General features: G+C 39.4%; 1 protein-coding gene across 3 annotated transcripts in view; it reads left to right on the forward strand.

Moving 5' to 3' along the window:
• The first annotated feature begins 5,859 nt into the window (after window positions 1-5,859).
• Window positions 5,860-22,062, forward strand: part of si:dkey-237i9.1 (SEC14-like protein 1) — a 41,384-nt gene continuing 25,181 nt past the window's right edge. For 2 of the 3 annotated variants that reach the window (XM_022193055.2, XM_022193056.2), the window contains exons 1-2: window positions 5,861-6,252; window positions 7,616-7,705. In XM_022193055.2, coding sequence (XP_022048747.1) covers window positions 7,643-7,705 — 63 coding nt within the window. In that variant the 5' untranslated portion in view covers window positions 5,861-6,252; window positions 7,616-7,642. Of the gene's footprint in view, window positions 6,253-7,615; window positions 7,706-22,062 lie in introns of all 3 variants that reach the window. The other variant, XR_007940794.1, reaches the window with a different exon arrangement.

The raw sequence follows: 22,062 nt of genomic DNA on the forward strand, positions 1-22,062 counted from the left end.
GTGCTTTAACTGCTCATCTGTGACAGACTGTTTGATCAGGAAATGTAACTGAATCTGGAATGCAGATTTTATGTTAAATATGTAAAAATTTGGCTTAGCATGTTGCTAATTTGCTCTTAAAATAGCTGCAATGGCAATGGGAATGCCAGTAGTTTTGAAGGCATTTGGTCAGAAACCAAAGTGTTACACAGATTTAATTGTTGCTCTCAGGATGACGGCAGATTGAAAGTCAAGAGATTTTCAAAAGTCCCCATCCAGCAGTCGTTGAAATGCTTCATTCAGAACCACAAATGTTGAACATGAATGCTTCAGATTTTGTAGAAATTCACCAGCAAATGTGAATATTTCAGTGTTTTAGAAGGAGCATTAGCCTGGTTGTGGCGTTAAATGACAGCTCAAGTGATTTCAGTTGAAAAGCATATTTTGAAAGGTTCTTTTCCCAAGTTGTGATGACAGATTATCCAGTTGACTTTAGGTTAATTCAAACATTTATTGCTATTCTTATTCTCTTCTCCTCCACTAGGTGGCAACACAATATCAAAATAAACGTGATTTTGGCAGCACTGCTCATCTGTTAGCAGCAAACATAAAAAAGAAAAAGTGTCAGAAACCAAACAAGCATTATAATAAATATTGAAACACATTTTTGCAACAAAAATATTTCTGGTTCTCCTGTTAAATTGAAGCTAGTTCTGTAATACAGATGATAAGTGTAGAAAATTTAATACGGTATCGTATTTAATCAGATATAACAGTGATTAAATATGTCACACAGGCACTGTTTTTGAAGTAAAGTTTATTTAAAACATAAAGCTTTAACAATAGCAATATTTATCATCTGAATCTTGAAACCTGCCTGTGTGCTGTCTTAAAAAAATCATCAAAACACACCATTTATTAGAGGTATAAACTGTTAAAACAGAAGAAATGATCAGATTTTTAACTTTCTGATGAACCATGAACTAATTACCTGTGATGTCCTGCTATGCTGTGAAACTGAAACAAATCTAAGCTTAAAATTGTTACATTTCATCAAGATCATTTTATTCCATGTGTGTTTTATAAAAATAAATTGTTCTTTCAGCAGATTCTGTGGAAAACAAATAATTTTGCGATCCTTGATACAATTGAAAATCCTATATTTCTTTTTTTTTTTTACTCAACTGTGAACAACACTGACATGACAAAAATCCTGCAACTTTTCTACTGAACTGTTAGCTGTGTTTACACAGAGAAGAACGGAGACAAGTATAAAGACCAATTAAAAATGTAAATAGTTAAATATCCATAGTATGTTGAGCCCATATTTTTATTTCCAGAGCTGGTAACATCTGTAGACACTTGGAGAGTGTTGTACATGCTGATTCCAGGTTTGTTGGATTACATATTTATGATGTTTTCCTTCCCTATTTTAGATAGATAAATTAGATTTTTGGTTGCACTAAAGCACTAATTCAAACCTCCTTAATGAGAAAGGAAAAGTTGAAAAAGGAAAAATAGAAACATTAAACAAACTGCCATAAAAAAACAAGCTGAGATGAGCACGATGAGAGGAAGCTGCCTGTACAGTTTCATGTTGCTGCACATTTCACAACTAAACCCTGTTTAAATTTTTACAGCAGTGGAAGTGTTGAGTTCCAGATGTCCACATTAGCTTGTACATTCTGTGTAAAGGATCTGCACAGGTTTGCAAACCTTGTAACATGTCAGTGATACGTCAGATTCCACCAGCAGCATCGATTACCTGTGGTCTGAAATGACCCGCACTGTCTCCATTTACCGAAGCTATTTGAGGTTGTGGCTTCTCACCAAGATTACACACTACTGAGGGTAAATTAAACCAAACACACTCATCGAGACAGAGATAGCAAACTATGGGTGAATCAATGTTGAATCTATGTTGAAACCTAACGTAGAAATTATACAGAAAGCGCAAGGTTGATAAAATGTTGAGTCAATGTTTGCTTTTCAACCATAAATCACACTTTACCCAGATAGCAAAAGATGTTAAATCAATGTTGAATTAGGGTTAAGAAGGTTGAATTGTGGTTACGGTTGAAGACTGATGGTTGGATCAACGTTGATTCAACAACATTTTGTCAACATTGAAGTTTGTGTTTAAAAGATGCCATTGAATCTACATTGTATTTTGGTTTAATTAAAATGTTTGACAGGTCAATGTTTAATTAATGTTGAATCTATGTTTGCAAATATGTAATCTATGTAAGCAAACATTGACTCAACATTTTATCAACCTTGCGCTTTCTGTATAATTTCGACGTTAGGTCTCAACATAGATTCAACATTGATTCACCCATAGTTTGCTATCTGGGAAGTCTCTTTGGACAATTGCACATTTACTCTAGAAAAGCGAGGTTTCATTCAGTTACCTCAACTTGAACTAAGTTTTAAATCAGCTAGCACAGAAATGTGTTCTTATTATGTCAAAAAATATGTTGTTGCAACAAATATATGAGAGAATCTTGAAAACACGTGCATTTGTCACACACAAAAAATAAATCATAATTTTTTCACTTTTTCATTTATTCTTATGGAAAAAATGGCAAATTCCGCTAGGTTTAAAATATACATACAGAAGCGTAAATTATAAAAAGTTGGGGGTAATCAGATTTTCTTTGTGACATGGCATCTTAACTTCTCTTGAGTGATTATGATTGACTACAGCTGCTGACTCCTCTGAGGCAATACATTTACTGCCAATTTGATACTCATTAGAACCAGCCCAACCACTACAGTTTAATACAGATCTGAAGAAGCAAATCATCGACCTGGAAAAATCAAGAAAGTAACTTGGAATCATTTCATAACAGCTACAGATCCCAATATATTCTGTGCAGACATTTGTTTAGATGTATGACGTGCATGGTACAGTTGTCTCACTGCCACGATCACAAAGAAACCACAAGTTTTCACCTGCTGGGCGCCCTGAATAGTCAAGAGTCATCCAATAAAATCTAAAAGCGGGTCTGTAATGAGTTAGAAGCTGCTACAACACAGGTGTCAGTGTTTACAGTGTTTTACGTCACTGTTGCCTAAAAGGCAGAAGTGAGAAGTTCTTCCTCTAGACGTAGCACCTTGAAACTCTGCTGATCACATGGATAAAGAAAAGGCCTTCTAGAGAAAAGTTCTGTGGAGATAAAGCAAAAACCGAACTATTTGGCCACAAAGACCATAAATATGTTTGGAGGAGAAAAGGTGAGGCCTTTAACCCCAAGAGCACCAAACCCACTGTAAAGCATGGTGGTGGCAGTATCATGCTCTGGGGTTGTTTTGCTGTCAGTGGAACCGGTGCCCTGGACTGTGATGATGAAGATGAAGACTGTGATTCATCTGCTGCTGAGCTGGTTGCATAATAACAGTGCTAATAATCCCTGCACATCCCTCATGACTGCACTGTAATTAATTACACATTATCTCAGATAAAACCCTGATGCAGTGCCGTGAGGACAGTTGTTTTCATTTTCATCTGATTAGTTGCTCATTGCTGTCTGCCCCCTGGTGTTTGTCCTCTGCTTCAACAGACGTGGTAACACTGGGACGCTGAAGTCGGCCTCAAATTCGACAGTAAAGGAAAAAATAAGGGAAACTCCAGCTCTGAGCACAAATGACGAAATAATTGTTTAGAACAGCTTCTGATTTATAATACCTTTATTTGGATTTTTGAATATGCGAGGGAAATTTTACTGTTTTTTTTTTGTTTTTTTGGCATGTTGACCACACTGGACCAGGTACAGAAGTAAAACCTCGGTTTATAGACTGGTCTAATCTGGCCTACATGGTTTCTAAAAGGCTAAACAATCTTCAGCTGGAAGATAAAGTTGTAACCCATTTGTGTGTAGTTGTTTTAGATGTGATGACTTTGAAGAAAGTTTCACAAACCAGACACTTTGTTTTAGAAAGCTTTTAGAATCTCTCGGACAATTTAGCCCAGATCTGATCCATCTAAGTTGAAGCTTTTTCAAACTGGACCAAATTTAATGTGGTCAAGGTGCAAAAAAACTCCCACTGAAATCTCCATTTTCAGCATTTTCACTAATAGAATAAAAGTCTGACAAATAATAACTGTGTTCTGAAGAATCTTCAGTCTCTGTAAGATAATCTAGTCCAGATGTGACCCATTTATGTACAGTGGTTTTAGCTCTGAAACTGGTCTAATGTGACCCAGATGTGAAAAAAACAGTAAGATCTATATTTTCACAAGCTGAATCAAAGTTTCTCAAATCAGATTTGACCTGCCTATCGTTTTAGATCTGGTACTGGTCTAATGAAGTGGTCTAGATTGAAAAATAAAACAAAACCAAAACCAGTGAAATCCGTCTCCCTCTTTTAAAGTATTTTCACAAATAGAATAAAGGTTTAACAAATAATAATAACTGAGCATTGAAGAATTTCCGGTGTTTGTAGCATACTCTAGTCAAGGTTGACTCATTTATGTATAGCGGTTTTAGATTTGGACCTGATCTATAGGTGGTGCTCATGAGAAAAAAAGCAGCAACATCTTCATTTTTACTAATATAATCAAGGTTTCACAAACTAGAAACTGTGTTTTAAATAGTCTTTAGCATCTCAGGAATAATCTTGTCCAGATTTGGTCTTTCTAAGAGTAACCTGGTCTATTGTGGTCTACATGTGAAAAAGCAGAAAAATCTCCTTTATTCTGCACTTTCATAAATAGATTGAAGGTTTTATGAATCAGAAACACTCACTGTTGTTAAGAATCTGTAAGATAATAGAATAGAATAGAATAGAATGACTTCATTCATCCCTGAAGGGAAATTCAATATAGAATATATTATATATATAGAACAATCTAGACCACCTCAATCTCGCCCAGATTTGAGCCATATATATATATATATATATATATATATATATATATAGTGGTTTTACATCTAGACCTGGACACATGTGGTCCAAATGAAAACAAAAAACTGTAAAATATTCATTTTCACACATACAACAAAAGTTTCACAAACCAGAAACTGTTTTAAAGAGTCTTGCCCAGATTTGACCCACCTAGGTTTAATGGTTTTAGATCTGGACATGGTGTAATGTGGTCTACATGCATAAAGCAAAACAAAACACTGTTACTTGCATTTTCACAAATAGAATAAAGGTTTCATGAATCAGAAACTAAGTCTTTGAGAATCTTCAGTGTCTGTAAGTTATTCTAGTCCACATTTGACTCATTTATATGTAGAAGTTTTACATCTGACATGGTCTATCATGGACTAGATAAGAATAAATTCTTCATTTTCATGAATGCATCAAAGGCTTCACAAACCAGAAACCGTGTTTTTAAGACTCTTTAGACTCTGGAAAATCTAGTCCAAATCTGACCTTTCTAAGTAGAATGGTTTTGGATCTAGACCTGTTCTAATATGATCTACATGCAAGAGAGAGAAAGAGAGACAGAGAGAGCAGTTTTCACTACTGCAACAAAGGTTTCACAAATCAAAAACAATGTTTTTTAAGCACGTAAGAGACAATCTAGTCCAGATTTGACCCAGTTACATATAGTGTCTTTGGATTGGACCTGGTCTAAATCTTAATTTCTTGCATGTCCACCAATCGTCTAGTGTAGTAGATGCAAAAAAAAGCAATGAAATCTGCCATCAATCGTAAAAGAGGGATTCAGATAGAATTAATGCTTAACCTAAAACATCTAACACAGTTTTAAATCATAAAAATGTAATACAAAAACAGAGAAATCATCAAAGTAAGGGGCTGTAAGTCAAATGTCCCTTAATTTTTTCCATTTAACTGTCGAATCTGAAACTGACTTCACCATCGGACAGAAGGTTTTTATGAACGCGGAGCTGCGCTGGAAAAAAAACAGCTTACGAAACGGGGAGGAGCAACTCGTCCACAGGCATGACAGGGAGAGGAGGAGAGGAGAGGACCAGGAGAGGCGAGCTGTCCTCCGGTGTCGACACTTCATCCACCTAAAGGCGCGATTTACCGGCGGACTCTTCGGGATATTTAGTGGCGTTGATCTCCTAATACCCGGCCGTGAGGAAGACTGCTACTGTCGCCGTTAGCCTGTTAGCTCCTCGCTCCGGCTACATGGCCAACTAGCACAACAAAGCTAACCGCCGTTAGCTGCTGGACCCGGCGAAGTGAGTGAAGAGCCGAGGAGGGGAATGGAAAGAGTTCACCAGGAGAGCCCTTTGAGAAGCAACGACGACTAACCAGGCTAAACCAAATTACTTTTAGTTTCCTGAATCACAGGTAAGCATTACCGTTTTGTGAAGTTAGCGCTAGGTTACGGGCTAGTCTCAATTAGCCAGCAGTGTTTTTTTCTTTCTATTGGCTAACGAGTCGTCGTGGCAAACGTTGTTATTACTGTGGTGGTGGCATATTTTATTTACTTAATTCTTGATTTTTTCCTTCAGATTTTATGGATAGTTTTAAACGTTGCTGTCAAGCAATTCTCAGAAAACCAAAACAAACCAAGATGAAACGGTTCAAAAACATGAAGCTAACTTTCAATATGAAACCATGAAAAGTGCCCATACAATTAAAAGTTGACATAGGTTGACATAGTAGTCAGGAAGCAGCATGTCCTTATCGCTTTGAGTGGATGTAAATGTGTTAATTAAGCCTCCTAATTAACATACAGTTGAAGTAATTGTGTTGTTTTGACGTGTCTCCTAAGTTGCTGAGCGATCCTGAAGCATGACGGTAAATATGTGTTACAGTAGCGTTGGTTAGCAGTGGTTAGCTTTGTGTTATGCAGAGAGCGACCTGTTTGTATTCTGTGTGTTCCAGGCTGGTTATTATTAGTCTGCCTTCCCTGATCCTTCTGTAAGTAGTGCTGGGACGTTAGCTCACACCCCTGCTTGCAGACATGTTCCCATCACAGCACAGCAGGAGTTACAGACATGTAATAACACGATGAGCAAAAACTCCACACACTAAGACGCACATTTTACTCATGCAAAATTACCACCACATCTTGTTTGGTTTATCTAAACAATGTGCATGTGTTTTACCAGTGACTACATTTGCAGGTATATATTTTTACTCTGCTCTTTGGTTCCTGGTCAGATGTTCCAGCATGTGTAATGTGCTGTTTACACTGTAAAGAACAAACAGTACCTGCCTTTTTATCATTATGTAAGACATCTCGTCATGTGTAGTTATGACTCCCCGGCCTCTGCTGAGACTGCACCTGAAGTTAGCTTAGTTCTATCCCCAGTAGTTTGCAGTGAAAAGACATTGCAGTGGTGCTGATAAATGAGCGGGGAATGCTGCATCCATTGATCAATGAGGTCTCCGGTCACGGCTCAGGAGGTTTCCTTTCTGCAGTTCATCACTGTACACAGTTTTCAGGTTCTTATGGCTGCGTACCAGAAATACACATATTAAAAGAAAACACTGGCATCATCCCAGCAGCCAGCCCAAAACACACCTTTGCTTAACTGCACAATAATCTGTTGTGGTGCCAGATAAAGCTTCACTGCTTTAATTTGGCCAACAGTTATTCTGAGGATGCCAAGAGTGAATCAGATGGAGCCAAACACCTCAGCTGTCTTTCACAAATGCCTGTGGTCATTGCTTATTCTTTCCTTTTCTGCCTTGGTTTGTTCAGGTTGTTGGTGTTACTGTAATCCCCATCATGGTGCAGAAGTACCAGTCGCCTGTGCGGGTGTACAAACATCCCTTTGAGCTGGTCATGGCGGTAAGTGTCTTTACTTGTCGTCACAGTCCGTCGTCTGTACACATGAATATTGCATGCTATAGATGCAGAGTTATGCAATGCTGGCAGCTGAGCGCTTCAAAAGGTCATCCTCAGAAGGTAGTTGCAGACTTAAGTACCTCGCATGTGATTGGTTCATGAATTAAAAATGCTGCCTTTGAAGGGAAACTTCATGTTCCTGCATCACCGTCACAGGTAGTATCTCTAATCATGTAAACGGACCTGAAGCAGTTACTTGTAGAGGAACGAGGGCTGCACAGTGTTGGAAAATGCTCACGAGATATTTCAAAACATACTGCGAAACAGCTTTATAAATATAGCATAAGTATAATTTAAGATGCAATCTAAGAGCTCTGCAGTCTGGTCCACTTGTTTGGCCTTCACTGTGTTTACTGCGCAGTCTGCTGTTAAGAAAAGACTTGACATCTCTTAATAAAGCCCCAAGCATCTTCTCTTAGCTATGTTTCTAAGTTCTCACAGATACGATCATCCAGGGAAAATGGAAACAGCAACTTTTTCATTGTTAGTCTTTATTAGTAAAGTTGACCGTCAGACTTATGTAGAGCTCTGTTGTCCAGCTGAACTACAAGTCCAGTGTAGCTGCATGATATTCCACTCATGGCTTGCATTTTTAATTCAGTGCAGGGGTGACAATTTACAAAACTATGTATGTCATAGTATTACATAGAACTTAAGTGACTAGATCATGTTTTTAAACCCCTTTTTGTTAACTGTGTTAAATGGTATTATGGCTTTTGTGAGGTGAAAAGGGATTTCAGTGATTTTTTTCTTGCTGCATGGAGCCTTTCTCATATGGGTTAAGACTTGCAAAGGCTTTTTGCTTTGGATGGCACTCTGCTGGTTTTATGCTAGTTATACGAAGCTTTGTGATGCTGAATTGACTCATCAGACAAATCTGTCCTGTTGCATCGTGTAGAAGCAGAAATTGCAAGACAGTGACCTGTTTTTGGTCAACATCATCCCCTCTGTTGCTGAAATATTTTTATACAACTGCAGTTGTGATTCTTTTTGCAAGTAAATCGTCCTCTTCAGTGTTTCTGTCCTGCTTCTCATTAATACCACAGGGCCTCCATGTCAACAAACTGAGTCCCTTTTAAGTAAAAGTAAAAACATGTCTCCAAGAACCCCTACATTTAATTAGGTTCTATGAGACTTCTCTGTACATTATTCAGGGAAAATGAGAACCGTGTGAGTTTTCTTTATATTTATAATTGCCTTTTGTGACTGTTTCACACGTTGCAGTGTCAGTGCAGAAGTGACATATTGTGCCGCCCTGATGTGAAAACAGATAGCAGCCTTAAACAAGTCATTGATTAACTACCCTGGATGATAATTTTGTAAATTTTGGACCCAAATCACACCTTCTTATGCCATGAGGCCCTCTAAAATGTTTCTTTCCTTCTAGTTTTATCTGGAGGTTTCATTTATGAACCGTGCGCTCATTGTGCTGTAATTTACACACTCATCATCTAAATACACGACATGGCAGTGCTGTTATATCAAACAGAGGTCCCTCTGCAGACTTAGTGTTGCTGGTCCATTTGCAGCATAAAAAATTCAGTGCCCTGCTTTGCTTTTAGTGAGAGACTGGCTTACTGCATGTTTTCGTTCATCCTCGAGCTTCAGTGCACAGACTGGATTTGTCTGGTCATCACCTTGCGTTTTGTACTTTCTGGCCTTTCAAAATTTTCCATCTCTGCCCCTAATTTTTTTTGTTAATGTCCCCTTGTTAATGTCTTGGTTGCCAGTCAGTGGTTATTAGAGTACTGCTGAACAGGAGATTGTGGGACGTTAGAGAGGGTTCACTGCTGAATTGCTCCTGCAGCCAGCAAATAGGAAACACTAACTGACGGAGCCCCTGCAGTGTAATGCCTCTTCCTGCTGTAGTGTCATGACAACACCAGGTCTGGAAGACAATGATAGCACAGATTTATATACATTTTCAAACCCTAACTCTATATCATGAAAGTGAGATTGATTCTGTTTTTGCAAAACAGTGGTGGAGAGAGGTTAAAAGAGACGCACTTCACCATGAACTTAGCAGTGTTATGACATCAGCTGCTGTATAATATACAAGTACATGCCTGCAGCCTGGTTATACAACTGTCAATTTCAGCCAGTTTAACTAGAAAAAGAAAATTTCAGCAACGTGCACGTTCCTTCCTAATTTCTTTAAGCGACTGCCAATCTCCTGGACGTTAGCTAGTAGTGTTAGCATTACTTCCCTTTTAGCAGTCTGTCATGTGTTGTTTAAGTACACCACGTTCCAGACGTGTGCTGTTTTTTTTAAATGGAAATCAGCTTTCTACACTGGCAAGGAAGAGAATGCAGGAAGACTAAATCTCCTTAGCACAGACTGGATTGAGTAGCGGGCAAATAGATGTCTATAAATAGAGTTCTGGTGCCTACACCTGGGTCTGCACATGTAGCCAAAGGAGGGGGGCTATAATAGAAGCAGAGCAAAGCAGAGGTACACGATTTGTAAGCAGGAGATGACCCTCCTTGTGGGCTATTTGTAGATGGGATAGGCTTACTTTTGGAAGACTAATGGAGTAACCCTGGGCGTTTCTAAACTAGGGCAGCAACAGTTAAGTTGGATGTAGAAAAAACAGTTTGCTTTGTGTAGTATGACACAAAAGTAAGACAGGTGCTGAACAAGATTCAGAAAAATAATCATATTGTGATTTTTTTTTTTTGCGATATGTATTGCGTTATTTGTCACATTTTCAGCACTTTTTGTGTGATAATGATAATGTCATTTTTGCTGCAGTGCATACCCAGTAAACATACCCCACCTTTCATCTGGAGAATATGATTTATTGGCTGGAGCATCTGTGTTTTACCACAGTAGTATGTTTGAAACCTTTATCAGAAATTTGCAGCTCCTGCAGTCTGACTATAGCACCCGTCCCTTAATAATATTTGTTTGTTGTTCAGTTGAGACACAATTTGATCAGGATCTGTACTGAGGTTGTGGGTTGGTAAGTGGACAAAATGCACATTTCAGTCAGTTTGAAGGTGAGTTTTGGTGCATTTTGAATCTTTTCCCTTCTTTTTCTCTGCAGTGAGTATTTTTGCAGACACTGCAGAGCAGACTTAATGGTGCGTCACAACACTTGCTGGCTCTTTTTATTGAAAACCCAGTGAAACCTCTCCCCTCTCACTTCCTTCTCTAGCTGATCTGTCACCATTGCAGCACAGCAGTAGAGCAACATCCTGAGTTTGTGGGAAACCATCACGAAGCATTAACACGGAGTACTGCGTATGCTCTGTGCTGACAGGAATCAGCTTCTTCTTGTTACAAATACTTACATTTTTCCGCATGTGTGTATCAATTTTGCATATTAGGTAGGCATTAGCATCATGCAGGGTGTTTCCAAATAGTATGAGCATTAATGTGTTGGACTCTGGCTTAGCTCAGCCTTGTTATTCCTTCCTCTAGTTCTGTCAGAGGCTTCTGAAATATTTGCCAGTAATGGCTTCTCCCTTTCGTCTGCTGGGGGATTATATTTGACATTTAGCTTTGAGGAATTTGGTGTTCTCTCTCCACTTGACTACGTTGTTTGGATACTGTCAGTTCTTCGGAATACCAGTTTACTCGTTTGAGGCTCAAAACCAAGGCTCTACATTCCTCCTTTAAAGCCTTTAAATGCATTCCTTTAGTCTGGATGAAATGCAGCCGTCTTCCCTCGGCTCACTGACAGGTGCTATCAAAGATTTTTTTTTCAACCTCTGGCTAACACTGTTGTGGCTTAGATGTAGCGTTGCATAAGTCAGGTTTGGATCTCAGATGCCCTTCAGCTGTTTTTGTTCTGCAGCGGTTACCCCTCCTTTTGAACGTGTTATTCTCAGTACTCCGTGTGTCGGCAGCATTTTGGCTCTCATCTCATATCCGTGAATTTTTTCCTGTAACAGTTATTACTTACCTGCTCTAGAAAAATATCCGGCTATGTAAAACTGAAGGTCATCGGGTTTTTTGTTTTTTTTAAAATGCGGTTACTGATTGTTAAATCGTAAATCCACCCCTGTCACCACACCAACAAAATAATAAATGAAAAGCTGTCTATTAAGAGAATGTTGTGCATTTTTAGGTGTTGTCATTTTCCGTGTTTTGATTTGGTGTGTGGATATTGTGAAACGTGTTGTGATTGCAATAGTGATTAAGGACAATTCAAATAAGCTTGACGTATAGTTAAAGATTCTGCTGTGATGTCCTGCCGAATGATTTATGACGCTGAGGACTGCATGCAACTTGAGAGGCCAGTACACACTGGATTAAAAGAGTAGCAGAGTGTAACACACACCACATCACTGTCAGTATGTACTCTAATAGGAAACGCTGAACTTCCGTTATAGTTTATGTCAACTAAGCCATCGACACTCATCTGTCAGAAAGCTATCGGTGGCTGTGCAGCAGCAGCAACAGCTGACTGGGTTTGTTTGAGCTGCCCGAAAGCACACAAACATCAAAGTGCATTAGTATTGACCTTGATAGCCTTCTTATCATTCCACAAAGTTTGTCCTGTTTTTTTAAAAAAAGAAGCAGCACCTGTTTTCTGCTGCCGCATCTCAATAACAGGAAATGTAGTCGATGCTGTTGCTGCCATTATCACAGCAGTCCAGCCTCAGAGTCTCTAGTTGGTCCTCGGGGAGTCACAGTGGAATGTCAAAAGCACAACACAATACCCCTCTCGCTGTTGTTTCAGGCCTGCAGGGACAGTTGTTTCGAGAGCACATCCACAGATGAAGAATGACTTCAGTAGCCACAAGAGGAATAAAAAAAATCTGTCTGAGTCTGGAATAGTAATGAACCACAACGCTGTTGTAGTTGAGCTTAGACGACAATGACTATCCCTGAAGTCCCTCAACTTTCAGATTACTGCTGCAGAGAGAGAGGGCATTAAGAGAATCAAAGCCCACAGTGCTCCATGGAAACGTATGGGTCTGTAGCTAATCCACAAGGACAAAGAACTCCGGTCCTGCCCTGTCCCAGCAGAGTTTCTGCAGGGTGAAGAACAGGATGTGCCATGTTGCTGTAATGCCTGCTGGAACTGTTGACACCATCAACGATTGGGGACATTACTCTCTTAGTAACTAAAAACGTGCTTTATAAGGTGAAGGAACAGTAATTAACAATATACTGAATGTGTTAACAGAAACAGTTTCAAAAGTAAACGGAATTGAAAAAACAACCAGAAATGTACAATTAACTTGTAAAACCTGACCATGTTGAAAAACCTACTAAAATAGCTTTACACGTACAGTTTAGTAACTATGAATGAAAAAAATTAAAGGAGTTTTCTTTAAGAATAGAGATTATTTTGACAGAAATTTCATTCCATCTGCCATTGTAGCTCTCAACCATTGTGTGTATAGAAAGATGCGAGCGTGGCCTTGATTTTAACTTTGCAACAGAGATATGCATAACTTAAATCCTAAATACCATTTAAACGGGGGAACTATGTAAAATTTCACTCCTTGTACAGTTATCATGACTAGGGCAATTAGCTGTAGAGATCAAAACCGTTTTTCATACTAGGCTATAAACATATTTATTTCTGCTGTGACATTGGATGTTTTAACATGGGGGTCTGTGGAGATTGACTCACGTTTGGTACCAGCTTCAACTGGACATTTGAGAAGCTGCAAGTCTTGGCACTTTTGCATTCCTTTTTTTTTTTTTAGCTTGTTTTGAACATTCAAACTGTAGCATTCATCATTTCTGTTCATGTACACCAGCAAGTGCAGGTAAATGAAAGCTGTGATACATGTTATGGCAGACTATGAGGCAATAAAGACTTATCTCGAATAAGTATGACTTGTAGGTCTATACGAAAGTGCCAAAACAAGACAGACAAAACGAAAGAGGATGAAAGGAAGAGGCAGACTGACCCAGACAGCGTTAGCTACTTATTAGACTAAGCTTTGCATGTAAATACAGTAGCCTTTGCGCTGCAGCAGTGAGGCCTCAGATCCTCTGAATTGCTGTGTTTGCCCTTCTGTGTGGCCCTCACAACTCGTTTAACTGGAGTGAAATTGAAGGGTGAAAGTGTACATTGCTCACACTTTCTTTGAAGACATTTTTACACTTGCACACAGTACAGCTGTAGACTGGAACCTTTTTTGCTGTGCAACAAGCTCTCACAACCCTCTGAACCCCATGCAGATTCAGGGTGTTTTTTTGCTCCTGTCACATTGTTACTCACTTTTGGCTCACTGTCACCACAATATAAAGTCCTGTAAAACCATGGCTAGGAGTAGAGAAAAGTAAAAATGTATTTTGTGCGATGTGACAGTTATATTGGCATAAAAAACTCGGCATGCACTACCAAGTTTTATGACACTGGAATGAAATGGTATCGCTGCGTGCCATGTTTTGCTACATGCATTTTTATTTGTTTCCGTTGTCTTCTCTCTGGTTTGTGTGACCACGACCTGCAGTTCAGCTGAAACATTTGATAATGAAATGTTGTTACATAACTCGTGGTCACAGCTGAGTCACTAATGACTTTACAGTTGCACGGAGGAGCACAGATTTTTTTTTCTAAATTTTAACTGTAATGTTAAATGTAGTTACGGCCAGTGGTTTATTTTTAGAATTTTTTTGATGAAACATGTAGATTAAATTAGTTTTTGTGAAACATTCCAATTTTTATGCTTAGATTGGGTTATTTTACGTAACAAAACTGACGACGAGTTTACTGTTTGTAATTTCTTGCTCACAATTTTTAAGAACATCATGCCTTTAAAACCTGTCATTCAGAGGGTTAATGAGTCCCTTAATGTATGAGTGAGAGTGTTGTTTGAGTGTGTTGCCCAGTTCAGTATCCTCTCACCTTACTGATTATGCACAAGCTGTTTTGAAGTGTGAATGCAACAGAACCAGCAGTGTAACAGGTTTAACATTTGAACAAAAACTGGCCCAATCAGACGAGTCCTCATCTCATGGACACCTGTGATAGTTAACAGAAGACCTCATCTTTGAACTATTGTTTTCTGCACCTCTTCTTCTGTGTCATTTGAATACTTATTACCAGCTCTGCATTTGATTCCCATCCAAAGTGTGCCGTCCCCTAGCTTTGTTCTCCCTGTTCCACCCCGCTTTGTTCGTCTGGTGTGTTGCTGTGTCTCTGGGGCCGTTCTCAAAATCTAGTTCATGTATCATCTGCCAGAAAGACTCGTGAGATAAGCTATCGCACTGAATCATGCCTGACTGCAGGAAATGTTTAGAGCTCCCTTCATGCAAAGCAGAAATAAGAACATTTTATTCTGAGGTGTACATATGTCCTGTTGATGCATGTCGGTGTCATTTTTGTCTTTGGGTTAATTAGCACCACATCCCAGCTGTTCAAGATAAGAGTACATCAGTTGACATGCATTCACTGCAAAGAGATGAGTTTTCCTGCTGCACTAGGGAGCTCAGATCTTGTGACATCTGCTCATTTTGTCATTGTTTGCTCTGTGATCTACTTTGAGCTCCTTGTTCCTTCTTCAGCTGTCTATATGTGGGTCATCCGGAGCACGTTTTCCCAACACCAACTCATCAACACAATGTTTTGTAAGTGTTCACGGCTGTGCCAACATTTCTAAACTTGGCTCATCCCGCTGTCCCCTTTCTTTTTGTCTGGCCCAGCTCAGAGCAAAGCGCCCCAGCCCGGGTGACATCCTGTCCCACCATGTCCTGACCCACTTATGACCAGGTCTGGTTAGGGCTTTTGCAGCCCAATTCTCTGGTGCAGAAGCAATCCTGGGTTTTACTCTATTGTTTTAATCCGCCTTTGAGCTTTTGGCTTGTCTGTAACTCGTGTCACTTAATGGTCTGATGTCTAAAGGCATTTATTTAAACAAGCAGAGATTCCTCTTCATGTCAGACTTACTTTGACAGAGAAATTGGGTCATTTCACGAATTAACACAATTTGTCTTCATGGTGGCATGTTTCCATTGAAAAAGAGAGCACAGACAAATGGAGCGGACCCTGATTACACTTCATTGATGCTATTTATTTGAACGGAGCTCCTCAATGGAGACAGAATATCAAGAAGGAAATTTAGTATGCCTGCTACATTGAAGTGTTTTCTTATTCAGGGATGCTTTTATCATTAGCTTTTCCCAGCATTACACCTGCCTGTTTTGATTCAGAGAATTTCTGTCCACTCTTCTGAATCAACCAGTCAGAGCTTTGCCTGCAGTGTCTAATTCACTTACTCGGCCAGATGATGTTTGCCAAAAACAATGAAGAGTAATGGCCTGCGTTGGGGAGTGGAGCTTGTCATCTGGCGTGCTGCTTCAAACAGCATTAGCAGAGAACCGTGCAGCCACCGTCATGTGACTCTGGGAGGCCTATGAGAATATTCTGGAGCCGATTTCAGTCACTGATCACCAGGACACTCATTCACCCTCTTCCTGCTGCAAGGTCGAGATGCTGGTTCCCCTCCCCCTCGCTGCTTCCCTCTGCTAGACACTGATGAATGTGCACACACATACTCTTACACAATGACCCTTTAGCGCTTTTTACACTGCAATCATTCTACAGAGTGGCAATGAATAGTGACTCAGAGCTATGCGGCAGCACTGTGACGTTAGTAGACTTTATACAGTATACTGTGACAGTATGCTGTATTTTTTTTAATGATATGTGTGGACTGGTTAAAGCTCTCACTCCTCACTTGCATCTTGCATATGTTAAATGTTTTGCATAGCTAGACTAGCCTGCTTTTGAGTGCTGGTAAATGCAAAAATGTGTCCCCCTAATACCTTTTGCATTCTGTAAATCTACTCCTGCTATTTCAACTTCAAATATTCTCGAAGCTTCACCAATGAGCGGTACATTTTTGTAAATTAAATAGCCCGTTCTTGTAACAGTGGTGGCAGAATGAAAAATGGCAGGAATGAAAATGCTTTGCCAGCAGCTCTCTTTCCTTTACTGTAAAGCTGGATATTAATAATGCCCCAGTTTCCTGTAACCCTTTGCCCGTGAGGAATTCTCATAAACCTATATGCACTGGTCTGGTTCATTTTAAGGTGGTGAGACAGGCTGTGCAAGTATGTAAGGATTTGATAAGCTTTTCTGTTTTTTGAAGTACCGTAGTACCTTTTAAGCATTTTTGTCTTGCACCTTAATGGCAGCATCAGATGTAGGAACATTATTTATGGGAAAACCTATTCAAGTTTGTAAATGTTGTCACATAATATACGATGTCCGGTCCCACAAACATGCTGCAATTGTACCTGCCGTTCTACAAAAGTTGGTGTTGAACTGAACGAGGTAATTTATCATAAACAGATTGCATACAGGGTTGGATTTTGTAAAATGGAGTTAAATCCCATCTAAATGAGTCCTCATGAGTTTGCTCATTTCACCGTTTAGGAACATCATTGTTTCAGCAGTTTTTTGTTTATAACGAGCTGACAGTGTGAAAGCGTTGACAGAATTATGTCTCGGTAAGCCTTACACCAGCAAAAACGCATATAGCCGAGCATTTCTTGTTCTTACTGTGATGTCTTTTTGATAGCCGACAGATGGCCGTCCTGCTGCTTTTTGCTCTCTGGTGCGCACATATATCCAATCATGCATGCATAACTTTCCACTACATTTTATCATATTGCTCGAAATATTTAGGATCCTACGTTTATGTAAGGTCTGTGCACTTGGCAGATTTTCCCCTCCTCGCTCCCAGTTGGTAGTTCTAGGCGGTTCTGCCATTACAATGCACTCTGTATCAGTGAGATCACTGGAAGAAGAGAAGTGGGTGTTATGGCTCGCAGAGACCAAAGGCTCTATTGTTATGTCTTTTCAATCAGGACCTTGTTCTCTCTCCTACCCGTGAGTAGGTCTACACCTATGCTCAAAAGATTTTTGGGGAATAAAATCATCTTTATCTTGATCTTGATGCGCCTTAGTGAACCTTTCCTATCCCTGCATTTTAATTTCTTTCTCTTTAGATCTCCGGTAGTGCTGTATAATTCTATTGTATAACAAATATTGCATTCAGCACTACACAAATAAAGAACTCATAGCTCTGTTTTAACAGAGGAGGCAGGAGATGCAGCATCATCGGAGCATCTAAGGCCTAAAGCTGTTTAACCGGTCAGCCTAGTCATGGATAACCAGTACATAAAACTTCCTCATGCACTGCATGGTGTTTTCCCAGGAGTTGCTTATCCTCTCATGAGCTGCTCCCTATTCTAATGCTGAGTCCGTACATATTCACTTACAAGGTATCACGAGTCATAGTTTAAACCAATCTTGTAGAAAACCTTAATTGACCGCACTTGTTCTCAACTGGCAAGGTTTATGTGATGCAGAATTATGTTTCACTCTTTAGGACTTAGCTTGACCATTTGTTACGTAATAATACAGTAGATAGATCAAGCTCAGGCTTTTATTTTTGTTGATTTAGCGTTCAAATGTATTGCTTGTGTTTGTTTTTTATTTAAATATCTAATTTCCTTGACCCTTTCTATGAAAATATCCATGCCAGTGTTTTAAATAAGACTTTAAAGCTGTAGAATTTGCATCCCTGCAGAGCATATGCTAAAGTGTTACGTCTTGAATTCTTAAAGGCACAGGCTGAAGCTCTGGAGCTGAGTGTATAAGAAAAAATTACAATCATTGCAGGAGATTGGATGTTCAGATTACCTAGACATTATTAGAGAAACTTTAGGAACCAGATCTGTAAAATTGCTGCAGCTGGAATAAATCAGAACACAGCGCTTGTATGAAGAATTTCTCTCTTCACGTGTCTTGGTTCCTACTCCAGATAATGACTAGTACCTTGAATTGGAAATTGCCAATTCATGTGTAAAGAAAGGAAGTATTAAACATTGATATATGCTTTTCTGCACTTTCTATCCATGTAGACAGTTTAAAGAAACCCAGAATTTTCTAGCTGCCTCTTTCCTTCCTCTCTTCCGTGTCCTTGTTAATGACCTACTTTAAGTTTATAGCTTTGCACTCTGAAAAAAATCCAGGAGGAATTTTCCTCTCCATATGTCGGTCCCTATACCTCACCCACTTACCTCAAATTATGCAAACAAATGCCAATGAAGTGTTGTGTTTCAAGAACTGTTATATCAGAAGGGAGTTGTGTGTCAGTAGCAACTTGTCTTATGATTGAACGTGACATTATCGGTCATTTAGCAGTGTTTGCACCATACTAGTGCCCACTAATAACAAACAGCAAATCACTAATCTGTAGGCCTAATAGTCTTTCAAATGTTCTTGTGACCTTAATTGTCCATCAGACATCACAACTCAATCAGTTGGATTAATTAGATGCATGCACATGGCAGATGATGCTCAATAGAACTACAAATATATGACTGGTGTAGTGTGGTCTCAACCCCTGAATGACATCCTGGACAGGTCAAGGCCCAGGGCCGCCTGAGGTGGTGGGTGGGAACTCCTAATGATTTTTACCACCAAACACAGGCTGACTGACGTCACCCCCCTGCCAATGGACCTCTCTCAAAGCCGGTTTTTGTTTGAGTCTTACGTCAAGGACGGTGTGCATTAGTTATGCAATATGTATTGGATCTTTTAAGAGGAAACAACAGAGAGCAGATTCAGAGAAAGCCTGAAATGTTGCAGCACTCTCGATATTGTAGCCTGCTGTTCCTGAGCAGACAGGAAAGTTTTAGTGTCTCAGAAAGCACCGACACTTGCTAGTATTTTTGCTACTTTGTTTAAGTCATCCTTCCCGGTTTGTTTGAAGAGAAAATAAAGGAACATATCTATGTATAAACTGAAATGGACCTATGAATAGAATATGTCCAAGTGTTTCTTAAACATCTTATTCTCATGACTTTCCTGAGTCTGATCAGCTGTGGCTTCCCAGCTTTTGTGTTCAGTGTTTGCTGGTGTGTTTTGACATCATCTCTAAGCTGTCCTCATCAAGCATCTTAATCTTAAAAGTGCCCCCAACCAAAATGTTCCCATTTTCCCAGCCGGCCGATAAAAATAGCCGAGGTTGACCTCTCGGCGGCTACCGTCTCTATTACACAACCATTTTCATAAGCTCCAGAATTGTGACGCCGCTGCCTAGGAAGTTGGAAGTGTTCTGTGGCTAGCGTTGGTCCTGGGAGACCAATAGGCCAAGGATTTTTGTCTGGGCCATTGCAGACTGACCCTTGTGTCACTTTCAGGATTGACTAGATGAGCAAATGGCTTTATCTGAGATGCAGCACACCCAAGAAGTGGAATTGAAGTCTCACTTCTTGAGCAGGAACAGGAGAATGGTCTTGTCTTTCAAAAACTGAGTAGCCTTAGGTGTTAGCTGCATTTTGTCCTTGACTGAAGTTCATGTGAAAGCTGTGCAAAACTTGATAACACCAGAGTATCTAACATCAACTTGGTTATTGCCTGCTGCAACTTGCAGGTCTCTATTCTTCTGAGGAACAGCTGTAAATTTACATAAACATTGCATCAGAGGTATTCTGACAGTTCTGCCTTTGGGTAGGGTTGTTCCGTATTTCAATTCCAACTATTTTGTGTTATGTTGTGGCTGAACGATGTGACTCTCCATAACTGTCAAACTAATTGTCCCAGCGTGCATTTTCTCTTAGATTTTAAAAGCAAACTAGGTCAACTTGTAGCACACCCAGTGATAACTCACACCCACTCATTTTGTTGTTGTTTGGTATGAATAGTTTCTGGATTGATTTATAGGAAGTTGTGTTGGCTGATGTTGTTTAACCCTGTGAACTCAGAGCAGTTTCTGGGCAGCACATTTTTAGTCACGGTGGTTAATTTTTCACAGCAATATGAAATCTTGCAGTTCGCATATCGTAACATAATGTACCACATCAGATCACAGCTTGAGAACCAACATGTTAGATAATTTTGGAACAGCAGCTACTTTGTCTGTGTTATATTCCTCAATAGTTCTGTTTTCAGAAATTATGTAGATATGTTCAACTGCTCTGCTCCGAGTCTATTTTTATCATTTAGTATAAAATAAACAGATTCAAAATGTTAATTTTGTTGTAAATAGAAGCTTTTTGTGTTTAGTTTTTCTTTTTTATGTTCATTTTTATTTCATGTAGGCGAGTAAGTCTAGTAGGTAGAATTCACTCAGTACACTGTGGTCATTTGAGGTAATTCAGAGTTAATGTGCAGATTATTTTCTGTCAACCAAATGAGTGGATGAAGAGTAGGTATGATTTCAGCCATCAGATGCTGTTTTCTTTCCTCTAAAGCGACTAATGATTTGCCACTAGTATCATCCCTAATGTAAAACAGACTTACCAGATTTGACTTTTCTCCTTGAAAAACAAAGAATTTATTATCAAAATAGGTGCAGATGTTTTTTTTTCCAAGTGATTAATCAATTGACTGTCAACTTGAAATTTCTGCGTCCTGAATTTGTTTTGACTTTGCGTGCAGATATGTTAACATTTGTTTGTTTTTTTTACGTGCCATAACTTCTGGCCAGATAATACCTGGGCTGTCAGCCAGCACTCTTGTTGTCTTGCTTGGTTACCCACGTATACATGCACCGTGCAGCCCTTTGTAGCCGTTAAGTGTATTGTGTATCCCCTCGGAACTCCTGGATTTCCTGAGTCTCCCTTCCTGAGCAGAAGAGATCTTATTTTTCATACCAGTGCCCTTACAGGGGAGAACTGTTTTCTGTGTATGCAGGAAGGAATGAAGTAACTATGTATTGTTTTTATATTCTCATTCACATCTCTCATTCTCCCCTGGAAAGCACATGAAGTCTCCAGCCAAATTCCAGAGAACATTACTCATGACTTGGCCAGTTGAGGTGTGTCCGAACATAACCCGTCACCATGGAGACTGGAGGACCATGTTGTAGCACACTTGGCGTTTGAGCTAATCTGGATGCTTTAAAGGTTTTTGGTTTGTTTCATGTTTTTTTTTTTTCCTATTGTGTTTGTGCTAATGCATTCCAGGAAAGACTTGTGGTTAAGGACAAATGAATGTTTACTGTGGTGGAGTTTGGTTACCATGTCAGTTTGGGTTGACGTGTCATCGATGCTGCTCCGTATTCCACGGAATGACCACAGGGCATTTTATCAATTGGCTGCTTACTATGAAGTTACATAGAAATGTGTTGAATAGAAAGTATTACAGGTGTCAAGTGTACACTGATATATTAATCACTTTTAAGTTCAGAATTCACTCAGTGTTTTTATGTATACTGTATACATTATTGCTGAATTCATCATATTCAACAGTAAGTTCAGGGACAACATCCAACTTTTCCAGTCATCAGTAGCATTTCTCTCTAACAGCAAGGAGGAGTAGATAATAATGAAAAGATGTCTTAATGGAATACTCCAAGTGTAACACACTTCC

Source organism: Acanthochromis polyacanthus, chromosome 3 (genome assembly GCF_021347895.1).
Source record: "Acanthochromis polyacanthus isolate Apoly-LR-REF ecotype Palm Island chromosome 3, KAUST_Apoly_ChrSc, whole genome shotgun sequence".
Lineage (NCBI taxonomy): Eukaryota > Metazoa > Chordata > Actinopteri > Pomacentridae > Acanthochromis > Acanthochromis polyacanthus.